The 12,643-nt window shown below is 37.2% G+C and overlaps 1 protein-coding gene across 8 annotated transcripts in view; it reads left to right on the plus strand.

The window, feature by feature from the left end:
- GPHN (gephyrin) overlaps positions 1 to 12,643 on the plus strand; it is a 299,636-nt gene that overhangs the window by 117,132 nt on the left and 169,861 nt on the right. For all 8 annotated transcript variants that reach the window (XM_054200605.1, XM_054200607.1, XM_054200606.1 and 5 more), the window contains exon 3: positions 9,417 to 9,474. In XM_054200605.1, the coding sequence (XP_054056580.1) occupies positions 9,417 to 9,474 (58 nt within the window). The remainder of the gene's footprint in view (positions 1 to 9,416; positions 9,475 to 12,643) is intronic.

Below are 12,643 nucleotides of genomic sequence, written 5' to 3' on the forward strand. Positions count from 1 at the left end.
CTTTGGGAAGGTGAAGTATTGTGTGAACTAGTGTAGTAGCCCTTCTGGATGTCACTTGTCTCTTAGGATCCTCTGTCATTCTTGTAATTTCAGAACTGTAGGATATATTTTTTTAAACAAATTATTTAAAAGTTCTGACAGTCTTCCATAAGCCCTGTGCTTTAAATTGTAAAGAACCAATTTTATCTAGAATCTGGAATGATCATACTATTTCCACATATTCTTCACATTTTATTCTTCCCAAGTTTGAGTCGTCCTGCTCTCACCTTTAGTCCTTATTGGTATTTTTTGGAATGCAGAGGCTTTTGGGATGCCTTTTTGCCTGATCATGGAAATTATTCTGCTTTTTTCAATCTGTGGTCTGCAGTTCTTTCCAGCTTGTTCTCCAGCATCAGGATCCCTGTGTTTCCATTATTCCATATCTCAGCCAAACTTCCTCTATTTTTAAAATAAATATTTAATATTTATTAGGCTATTTATTATAGCACAAGTGTGCACGTGGACTTTTTGTGTCTAAGCATGCTTCACAAATGTGTGTCAAGCATGTGCACATGCTTGAGCATCTAAGAAATGGAAGGGAAAATATACACTAAAGTTATTGGGAAGAAAATTATGGTATTGTACTGGGGTGTGAAAAGCATAAACATTGTAAAAAGCCTGAAGGCTTCATGGTGGAGGGCCATATTTTTTAAATCCACTTGTTGTTGGATCCTAAAAGTCTGTGGGGGAGGTGGCCAGTATTAATTTAGAAGAAAATAAACCTTACTGTTTCTAGTAGTTGTGGGTCAACTTATTCTCCTAGGAGGAATTGTCTTTTTCTTAATATTTCATTCAGATGATCTCTCTCCTATATTTGGGTAGAAGCAAATAGAGCTCAACGGAAATGATAGGAATGTCAGCAAAAATAACTTTATCCTCCTGTATAGGTTTCTAAAAGCTGTTATGGTAATTTACCAGTGGAATCTTTCATTTCCTGGCAGATCATTGCAATCCTTATCATATTGCCTAAATCCTTTAATTTGCAGTGCCTTCCAAGGTAGGCAAAAGGTCACTCTCAGGCACCCATAAAATTTGCTTTCAGTAGAGGTAGGTAAGGATTTTGTGACACGCAATTGCTAGCAATATATATGCAAATGCTCTGTATCTCTCCTAGGTACGTATTTGCTGGAAAAAATGCAAATACGTACTGTGCCCTACCACAGTATTTCCTATAGAAGAAATTAAGATCAACATTTATTATTGTCTTGTCCCTTACTATAAATACTTCTCTTCATACAGTGTTTTGAAGTCCTCAGTCTACCAACTGAATCCCAACATGGATATTAAATATATATTTCTTTGTCTAAATGGTGAGACTTCGACTGTTTTTGTGATAATGATTTTTGTCTGCTTCTGCATATTTTTTCCTCTCAGGAAATTTCAAATCTTGCTCATGTTGTTTAATGAGCTGGCTGGTCAAGCATCTGATGCCCCGGTGGGAACTTTCAAAGTCACTGAACACAGTTTTACTTAAATCTAGCTGACATTTCTGTCTGTTTGATTTAATGTATGATTTCCATAGTTAAATTACCAATCAGATGGAGCTTAGTACAATCATTCCCGTGCGCTATAAACATGCATGCGTCCCGCCCAGAAGTGAGCTTTTTGCTGTTGATCAACATGGCAAGACTGTTTTCAGATTCTCCTAGCGTTTGGGAAGACTTTAAAAGTCAGTTTTAATTAGAAATAAAATTTTGAGCCTGTAATGAAATTTCTGAGTGCAGAATTAGTCTCGGGCATTCTCAACCCATTTCTGATGCAGCGCCTCTCTTTTGGTATAATCTGGTGTAACTAGGCCATTACAAACCATGAAACATTTGATGTAGTGTTCTGCATGCTACGTTGTCTGATGCAGTTAAAGTCCTAAAAAAGTTTTGATGTTATAAATATCCATAATGTTTGTATTTCATTCTGTTCAAAGATCTTAAAACGTTTGTGTTCTTCATACCCTTGCTGTGAAACATACAAGTATTAATGACAGAACTTTTGAACAGTTATTAATGACCTTTTAGTGAAAATCAAAACTGAAATGGGATCATAGAATGGTTAGAGTTGGAAGGGACCTTAAAGATCATGTAGTTCCAACTCCCCTGCCATGGGCAGGGACACATTCTACTAGATCCAGTTGCTCAAAGCCCCATCCAAGCTGGCCTTGAACACCTCCAAGGATGGGGCATCCACAGCTTCTCTGGGCAACCTGTTGCAGTAGTTTTTGCTTTGCATGGAAATTCAGCATTCCTCCTACTTTTGTCCAGAAGGCACCTCTCTTCATGCTTAGAGTAAAAAAATAACATTGCACCACTGAAAATTCCATGTATTTTAATGGAATTTTATTCTATCTATTCTATCCTTTTCATAGAATCATAGAATGGTTTATATTGGAAGGTTCCTTAAAGGTTATCCAGACATCCTGGTCTCTAAATTGAAGAGACTTGGATTTGACAGGTGGACCACTCGGTGGATAAGGAACTGGCTAGATCATTGCACTCAGAGTTGCAGTCAATGGCTTGATGTCCAAGTGGAACCCAGTGACAAGTTGTGTTCCTCAGGGGTTGGTACTGAGACCAGTGCTGTTCAACATCTTTATAGACATCTTTGGTGACATGGACAGTGGGATCGAGTGCATCCTCAGCAAGTTTGCCGATGACAACAAGCTGTGTGGTGCGGCTGACACAGGGGAGGGAAGGGATGCCATCCAGAGGGACCTGGACAGGTTTGAGAGGTGGGCCCATGTGAACCTCATGACGTTCAACCAGGTCAAATGCAAGGTCCTGCACCTGTGTCACGGCAATCCCATCATATATAACCTGTCATATATAGGTGTGCCCCATGCACTGAGTTAAACTAAAGATATCCTCTAAGAAACTACACTCAGCCCTGAACTGATGTGAGTTTTGATAACTATATTGAGGTGTATTTGAGTTCATATATTTTATGTCATAACAGTTCCAATTCCCCCCCCAAAACATAAACAAATGATTCTGCTAAAAGGGGAGAGTAGCTCCTGGTCATGTGATTAGCAAATGATGTACATACGACCTCATCGCTAGTTTCTAACGTGTTGAGGACAAAGATCCTTGTTGCTTTCTTTCCCAATAACAGATTGTTGAGATGACAGTATTTTCCTACTGAGGGTGCCTGAAAAATTGGCCTCTTCCAATTTATTCTTGCTTTTCCTATGTTAAAGTTTAAAAAACAAAAAACAACTTTGGAGGGTGAAAGAAAGAAATAACATTTTTCTTCTCCTTAAAATGTTTTTATGTAGGTTTTTTTTCTGTTTAGAAAAAAAAAGGCAGAAAGCAGTGAAAACTGTGTTCTTATACTTTTGTTACTCTTAGTGATAAGGTAGGGAATAAAAATTGTTAAACATTGGGTTAGTTTATTTTCTGCCCCTCCCCCACCTTTTTTTTTCATTTTTTGCACGTGCAATAAGTCTTTGCAACATGGTGAGGTGGAGGGAGAACCCTGTAATTTTGACATCTTAATCCCAGAGCTATTGTTCGTGAGACACAAACTGACAGCAGGGATGTCTGCAATCATTTTATTTGTGTGAGGTTTTTGAGCACAGCATGTTGAAGTTAGCCTGAAATGTGGGGGGGCTGGGGGGTGTGTGTGTAAGTTTTCAAGAGTGTAATTATTGGATCCGTTAAACAAAAAAACAAACCACATGAGCTGGGACTTCATCATGTAATTCTACACCTTAGAGTATGTAAAACTGTCTTCACGAAGCAGTTTGCAAGCTGTTTTGCACAATTCGTTGCTGGCATGTAGCCAGCGACAGGAGCTGCAGCCCAGCTTGCTCTAGCTGCCAGTGTTCTCTTGTGTAGGAAGTGAGCCCAAAATAGCATGTTCTTACTACCTCCCTTCAGGGTTCTTTAACAATTTCTCAAAGGTCAGTGGAAACTAGTATCATTTAAAGTGGCTTTGTGTCTGCATTTAATGTATGCTCTTAGAGGTGGTGGAGAACAAAGTTACTTTGAAATGCAATTCTGCAACCTCTTTCCCTGGAATACTCTGTGAAGTTTTAGCTGCATGTGAGAATCCAAGGCAAGATGATTTGCCGGTGTCTCACGGGTCAACATTAAGCTAGCCCAGTTGGGTATGGTAAAAACATTGCCTTGGTCAGTTTGCTCTGGCAGGAGTGGTATCGTAACATGTATTCATTCAGTAGCCTGTGGTAAAAGGAACGTCTCCTTAGAATTAGAAATAGCCAGTCTGGCTCCCAGTCATTTGATCTGCTCACAAGCATATTCTCTCTTGAATATTCTGCTTGGTTTATAAATCAGTCAAAAGGTAGAATATTCTGATGGTAGATAACAAATATATTTATGAGATGGATCTGGAAAAGAAATTAAGCAGAGGTTTTTGAGTTTTACTTTCATTTAAGGCTGAGGCAGAGTTTCACTGGGAGATTTCGTGACAGCTTGATATCATCTAGACAGAGTGATCTATCTGAAAAAAGATTAATGTTAATTAAAGTGGCATTGGAGAACTTCAGCAGATGACAGGAGCCAAGCTGGCTACAAGCTATTTTTAGAAAATTGACTTCATAGCATTCAGTATGACTCATTTATTAAGTTAACGGATGAATCAATAGCTCAGCTTCTTATGGCAGTCACCGAATGTGGAACTGGATATAAAGACTGGGTTCGTATCTTTGGTCAGAATTCAAATTATAAAAGCTGGCCAGTATTGATTCACTCCAGGTGCACAGGTGTCTTGCTCATGGTGTAGCTACGCGGTAATAATCCAGTGAGTCTGTCGGCACAGGCATATGTACGGGGTCACAGGGGAAGACCATTCAGAAGTCCGAGTTGCAACTATATGGAAAATAACATGGTGATAATTTTAACCTTGGATCCAGAATAAATGTTTTTAAAATGAGAAATTAAGTTGCTGTTTTAGATAGAGTATTGAAACATACAGCAAATAGATCATAAAAGGGTGACTTATTAAAATAACGGATAGTTTATCATTAACAGAATCGCAGTTTAGTTTTCTGGAAGTTTTTCTTCTCGAGTTCTCTTCCCATTTGGGCTGTGGTTCATTGTTTCTTGCCTCCATTTGAGGACAGTTCCTCCTGCTTTTTAACTTTCCTTAACTTGGATGAAGTTCAAGTTTTCCCTCTTCAGTGATATTCTGCTTTAATTTGTGAAATAGTAAAGCTTCCATCTGTTCCAGTACAACTGTATTGGCCTCGTTCAGTTTATTTCCTATATTTCGCTTATTTCTTAGGTTGCTATAGAAACCTTGCTTTCAACATTCTCCTGAATCCGTTTTGTGAACTTCCTGTGAGCCCAGTGTATGCATTGTATGGCAACCTGAGATGCACCTTTTTCCCAAAACAGTTTCCCTAAAAGAGACACAAAGTTTCTATTCTTTCACAAACTCCTGTGCAAATAGTTGTATGGGATTTATTATTTCCTAATTGTTTTTATGGAATTTCTATCCCATCTTTTATGATTCTCCCTTCAAAGACCTCCACCAGTTTAACCCAATATAAGGTGTGGTTCTTCATTTTTATTGTGTTAGCTCTAATTACTAAATCTAGGAATAATTTTACTTCTCTTCTGCAAAAGGATTAGAGAACTGGGAAGTCTGTATTACATACAGACCTGATGAGACTGATGTCTATCGAAATTTGAATATGAATTGTGGGATCTTTCAGAGATTTTCAGTTACATATATATATGTGAAAAATTTAAGTTAACTAGTATTTTAAATAATTTCACTGTGAAATAATATGGCTTGCTATAGTGCGAAAATACTGCTGTTTGGAAGAGAGACTGTGCAGTAAGTCTCTTTAGATGAAGTTTGTGACTGTCTTTTCAGCTTACTGGAAGTAGCTGTCTATATTTAGCTTTGCTCTTGGTTGATTGAGTATTTGTTCTGAGAGAAAATGACATTTATATTGTGTGATGCTGGATGTTGTGTTGTTCAACTGCAGAAAAATATAATAAAAACTAAAATGTGTGAAAGGTGAAGAGTGAATCTGCACAAAAATTGAGAACCTTGTGACCTGAATTCTGGCCCTTCTAACAGGTTCTTTGCCGCATTATATTCTAGCGTACAAAGCCCACAAAAGTTAATGTGGACTCAGGTCCTTTGCAGGTCCTTTGATTCGCTGATTGGAGGTATTTGCTTCTTGAAACGCTGATCAAAAAGTCAGTGTAAAATGTTCTAACAAAACCAACCTGCAGAGAGAGCTTGTTCCCAAGAAAATGAAAAACCCTGTGCTGTGTGCAAGTCCTCTGTCACAGACTGTGTATCATCCTGTAGCTGAACTCATCTGTGTGTAATTGCCTGGTCTCTGTTCTTTCAGGTGCCAGGGATCAAAAATAACAAGCAAGCTTCAGGACAGGTCACAATTCATAGTGACACTTAAATGTAATTCAGAGAAATACTCAAGATACAAAGTTTTCCTTAAGTTGGGCATACCGATTCATGAATTGATTTTCAGTTTGCCCGGATTTTACTGTTCTTTCATCACAGTGTTTCTGGTTTTTTTTTTTTTTTCTCAGTAACTTGCATGTGTGCGACATTGTGTAATCCCTGACACTGAGGGTTTACCTGACCGTGAGAGATTTGTAATAGCGATTTGATAACACCAAACGAAGTGCTTTCAGATTTCAGGTTGGAATGAACTGGGATTAATGATTTTTGAGAGGAGAGTATGCAGTGTGTTTCACTGGTTCTGCCTCTTAAGCTCATTTAGCGAGTTAATTGTAATGGCATAATATTTTGTGCATGAAATTGATGCTAATCAAGACATTTTGCCAGAAAAAAGGCAGACTGTTTTTTAATTTTATCTATGTGTTATTGTTAACTACTCACAGGCTTCCAAATAGGCAGCTTAAATCCTTTTTTGTCATAGATACCTTATTATATAGTAAAAAAAAAATTCTGTTCCTCACATATATCATACTTGGGACCAGTAGAAGAGTTCAGACTGCGTTAACTGGATCCTCCCAGAGTGCGTGATGGCTTTAAACGTCTGTAAAACTCAAAACCAAACTTTATACACGAAGTCAAATGTCTTTATTATGTCCTCTATAGTACCAGATTTAATTGGGAATCTACTGTTGTGGATCTCTCTTACAGGAGTTATCAGATGGAGTGAAATCTAATGTTCTGAAATGTGTAGTAGTAGTATTGTGTGTGTGTGTATATATATATATATAGTGTAGTGTTTCAATAGTGTAGTATTTCAAGCTAAAGATGACAGCATAGGATTGAAAATGTGTTAAAATAGATATGGTGAGCTGGAGCTATAGGTGACAGATTGTTTATTTCAACAGTAACATAACTTTTAATGTAGCTTTCTCTTTCAAAAATGCAGAACTGTGATAACTGACACTTTCAATGACATTGTGCATGTGATTCAGTAAAGGAAAATGTCCAGTTCAGGAATGCGTAACTTAAAATGTGCTACCATTTGAACTGTAACTTGGCAGATTAAGAGTATATTAAACTCTTGACACAAAACTCTGCAAAAGTATTTGCAGAAAATGATGCTAATTAATGGTTTAAGCAAGCCAGAGGAGTTTACTGAATCAATTACTTTGATTTATGGAAGTTTTTTCTGATGTATTCCATGAAAAAGCTTAATAGTTGTGCCGAGGGTGGCCAATAAAGAACTCTACCAGGTGGAATTCCTGCTGGTGGAGTGCTGGCAGCAGAGGCTCTGTCCTCCCTTTCTGCTAGAGGACAGAAAGTCAATGAAGTTATTTTTTGGGTACTCCAGAGTGCAGACAAGAATTGATCTGAAAGAACTAAATAAAAAATATTTTCTTATGGACTTCCTTCCATTAGCAATAGGACTGGTCATGTGCAACGATAATACACACTGATCTGAGTCGTCTGGTATGATGAGGCAAACCTTCATCATGATGTTAAAACCAAATTCTTATAGCTGGAAACACCATTTAAACAAAGGTTCAGATACAGTGAAGAATAAAAGCTCATGGTTGCACTTGCGTAGGCAAAAAAAAGTTTCAGTTCTCTAGCTTTCAACTCCCTTGATGATTAACAGCAATGGAAGTTGTAGAGGAAATAGGAGAGAGCAATTGCTACACTCTAATTGTTCATGGTGAATTTGAATGCTGTAATGGCGGGACCTTGGCTCTACCTCGGAAATCATAGCTGATATTAATTAGAGCAGCGATGAACTTCAGACTTGACTTTTGCTATGCAGACTTCATCTTCTGTCTAAAGCCTTCAGAGCGTTCATTTCCGAGTGACTTACTTGTAGAGATGTGGAAAGGCAGGACTTATGGGGAAAATCTTAATGTATTTTCTGTGTTACTCTCTTCTCCCCTTTTTACGTTGAGTAAACTATATGTGTAGTAATTTCCAGATTGAATATAAGGAAATACGTCAGTATAGAAATGCTGACAATTTGAAGGAAAACATCCAATAATAGGGAGATAATACAAATACACATTTGATAGCTGTCTACTGCTTTACAATAAATATTTTCTTACGTGATTTCCACTTCTGTAGGACCCAGAAAATGACTAGTGTTGCTGTGCAGAGCCAGCAGGGAGGTCATTCATGCAGTTATATTTTTAGGTCTGAATTGTCACTATCAATGATACTGCTTCGTGAAATAAAAGCCATGTCTGCATGTCTCTGGGGAAAATGTAATATTTACCACCATTTATAGTACAAGCTATTAATGCATCTTTGGTATGTGAACTATTCTTTACCATAACCTTTGCAAGATACAGACAAGTAAATTCAGTAAGTTCAACGTGGAACAAACGCCCCTATTTTTCTGTATCAGTGCCAGCTATTGCACATCACCCACTTTTCTTTACCAATCATGAAGTCCAGAGACTTTTCAAACATGGAAGCCATAGAGTCTGTGTGGTTTGTGAGGTCTGTACATGCACGTCCAATTAAAAAATTTCAGTTTCCAGAATTGCATTTGGTTGCATTTAAAACTGTATAGTAGCTTAGGAAATACTGAGCACAAAGCACATCAGGCTTCAAATATTTAAACTCACCCATGTGACTTAGACAACAAACAAGAAATCATAGACTATGATGATTGATGGCCATTAATGTAAGGAATAACATCCTGGTGATGGTAACTCTGCTTAGTTGACCTGATTTCTGTGTTTTAGGGTGATGAAGGAAACCTTGTTTCTAACGTTTATGTTAATAACATGAAGGTTTTTCATTTGATAAAGAAAGGAAAGCTGTGGTTTTGCTGTTGCTTAGGGGCTTGGTGGGTTTTACCTCTAAATTGATAGGAGGGATATTTCTGTTTGGGAACGAGTCATGACACCATTAACATGCTGTGCTTTGTGTTACTGATTTTGAGAATATTTTTCTTCTTATTTCAGAGAATATTTTTCTTCTCCTGATTTCAGGTTGGGTGGGACTATATCTGCATACAAGATAGTGCCAGACGAAATAGAGGAAATCAAGGTACAGTACTGCTGCCTTTCAACACTGAATTCCTTTGCTTGGAGAATTACAGAAATGTTACATTAAAAAGCCATGTTCTTTCTTACTTTGAAGTGCACAAAGACTATATAGGATTTCTTTACTATCCTGTTCAATAAATTCTGAATATAGAAGACAAGAATTATTATTGATGTTGATTATATAAAGTGATTACTTATCTGAAAATATATCTTAAACTAAAAATTAAAGGTAAAATTGAACTCTTATCCTTTCCAGGCATTTTAAGTCACTGTTTTAATTGATAAAATAGAATTTTTTGTAGGCATTCATCTTAGTGTATCCTTAAATGTACAAAATATTAAAAAGTATCTGTTGAAATCTTTGTTCTTCAGTGGAGTATAAGATGGGTATTAGGTGGGAATTTGGCCTAGATCTGGTATTGTGGTCTGCGTAGCTGGTTCTTTATTTGCTTGGTAGTCAATCAGTCTGACATATTGCTTGCTCATTATAATTACTTAACCCATTGTGCAGTTTCATATACTAATTTTCAACTGTGCAAAGGGAGTCAAGAGTAGTTTAAAATCTAGTAAAGGGAAGTGGTTGCGTAATCATCTGATCTAGACATGACTTTGCAGTGTGTAAAATTGTGAGGATTTATTCCTCCTCAATTAACATCAAACCCACTGTAAGCAAATACAGTGGCTGCCTGTATCTGCATCATTCAAAGCTATCACTCTGCTGTGAGCAAAATTCATTTCTCTCCTCTGAGATTCATGGACTCCTCTGTCCTGAATTGTCAAGAGGAGCATGATTTATTAGGGTAGATCCAATGTTTAGACTTTGGTATTAGAAACAAAGAAGGTTTTCAGAACTTATTAGTGTTATGTAATATTTTCATGATGTTCAGAGAACTGCACCAAAATTATAAAACCAAAAATGACTAAACCCCTAAACCATAATATTTCTCCTTTAATATAAGAAATCCAAACCCACTGACATTTTGCTGATGTTGAAGATGGAGAAAAAGAAGCTGATGTTTCTGGCTTCGTTGTGCAAACTGAGATCAGTGAACGAATTAAAATGGAATGCTGGGAAATGTGAAATAATTTTATTTTTAGGAACTTACTGTATTAGCCAAGATCAGTAGTCACAGGAATGTGTTTTTCCCCTCACCTGCTAAGGAGGCCTGTTCTGATTTCTTGGCTCTTTCTCACTCAGATGGTGTTTAAGTGCTTGAGATCCTAGCAAACAGCAAAGGATGGGTTACTTATTGATCTCAGTTGTGCCAGCATTTAAGTGTGGAGGTAGGATTGTGGTGTTCTAAGTCACAGCTATTTAAAGTGTTTGGAAAAAATCACCTCCTTTACTTGTGTCTGGTAGCTATCTTGTCTTGTTCAGGTAATGGGGCTTTTTAGGTTGTGACTGAAGTCAGTTGACCTCTCACACCTTGAATGATTGAACTTCTCAAGCTGTAACATAATCGGTGTTAGTCATGAAATAAGGCACTGCTGGAAGGTGCTAAGACACAGTAGCAGTGAGTATAATGGACAAATCTATATCGTATATGGAAGGGTATTCTTTTGTATTTTAGAATAGCAGCTGGCAGACGGGTAGACTGAGTATCCTTGCAGTAAATATAGGGGGAGTCTTAATTTCTGAAAGGTTCTTCAACTGGATTTGAGTAGAAAAAGGAGAGGGGAGGAAATAAAAGAGAAAGCAAATGAGATTATTGGAGTGTTACTTCTAGAGAGGACAGAATCTTCTTCCATGCACAATAGTTCAGATTTATTTTGCCGCACAACTATCCCTCCCCTATTTAAACATGAAATATTAAGGGGTTTAATTTAATGAAATATGCGGAAAGAATAGCTCCAGTTTTGATATATGATTTAACTTGACAGGCTGTGGAGTGATATTCACAGGAGTTGGAATATTCATGTTTTCTGATAGTCCTCACAAAGTAAACTGCTTGCTTAAATGGCGAAGGAGGGTACTTTATCAGACAGAGAACAATAATTACTATGACAAATAAATAAGAAGTCTCTTTGACAGTGGTACCATATATTCTAGAAAAGGTGGTAGGTTAACCTCTTTTACAGGTCAAAATAATTTATGAGAAAAACAGATGTATTGATTTTTTTAATTCACGTAATTACATCTTAGGTAGTAAGACAGATTGTAAGCAGAGACTCTATCTCTTAGTTAATGGAAGAGGAAAAGCTCTGTAAGCTGTAATATACTTGCCAGTTGAAAAATATCCTTAGAAGATTAATGAAATGCATGTTTCTAAATGTATTAGTAATTTCAAAAACAACCTGTATAATATATATTTATATATATGAGAAATTATTTGTCCATAATGCAATACTCAGCAAGTTGTAACATGTGTTTATAATGTTTCCTTTCTGGAGTGTTTATCCTTGCATCTGAGTGTGATTTTACTATGTGTATATATGTACTGTGAATCATATAGAATCATAGAATGTCTCGGGTTGGAAGGGACCTTTAAAGGTCATCTAGTCCAAGCCCCCTACAGTAAGCAGGGACATCTTTAACTAGATGAGATTGCTCAGAGCCTCATCAAGCCTGGCCTTATTTATGGTTTATGTATCTAGAATATTGCCTGAACATATGTGTGACTGTTCTTTGAATGAATGTATATGGTCAGTGTTGGGTATAATCGAAGCAGTGTATCCTGCTTACCAAAATTAAGTAGTGTCTGTAGTGCTTATAGGCATATGAATTAGAAGTATTTATGGCAGAAGCAAGAGCACGTGCCGTAACTACCCTCGTACATCTTACCAAGGTTGGGAATAATTGTGTGGAGCCAATCACCATTATGGTTCCTCAGCATCTGCATCAGTCTGAAATGGCTGTAACTTGCCTTCCCTAGACTTCTAACATAAGTGCTTAGGTTCCCAAAGTGAGAGCACTCAACAAGTAACTATGTGAAGATACCATCACAGGTTTTTCCCCTGTAAACTTTTCTAGAAGGTAGAAACGTCTTCTGTCACAGGATCTTCAGGATCAATGCTTCCATAAAAGAAGCTTTCAGAGGAGGAAAACTTGAGTGAATGCATAAATGGATGTACTGCCATCTGCATTCCTGTCATTTCTTTACACTAGTTAAAGCAATGGCACTTCATTTTCAGTACTTGCTGGTTTTAAAGTACTGCAGGAACCAATGAAG

Source organism: Rissa tridactyla, chromosome 4 (genome assembly GCF_028500815.1).
Source record: "Rissa tridactyla isolate bRisTri1 chromosome 4, bRisTri1.patW.cur.20221130, whole genome shotgun sequence".
NCBI classification, from domain to species: Eukaryota; Metazoa; Chordata; class Aves; order Charadriiformes; family Laridae; genus Rissa; species Rissa tridactyla.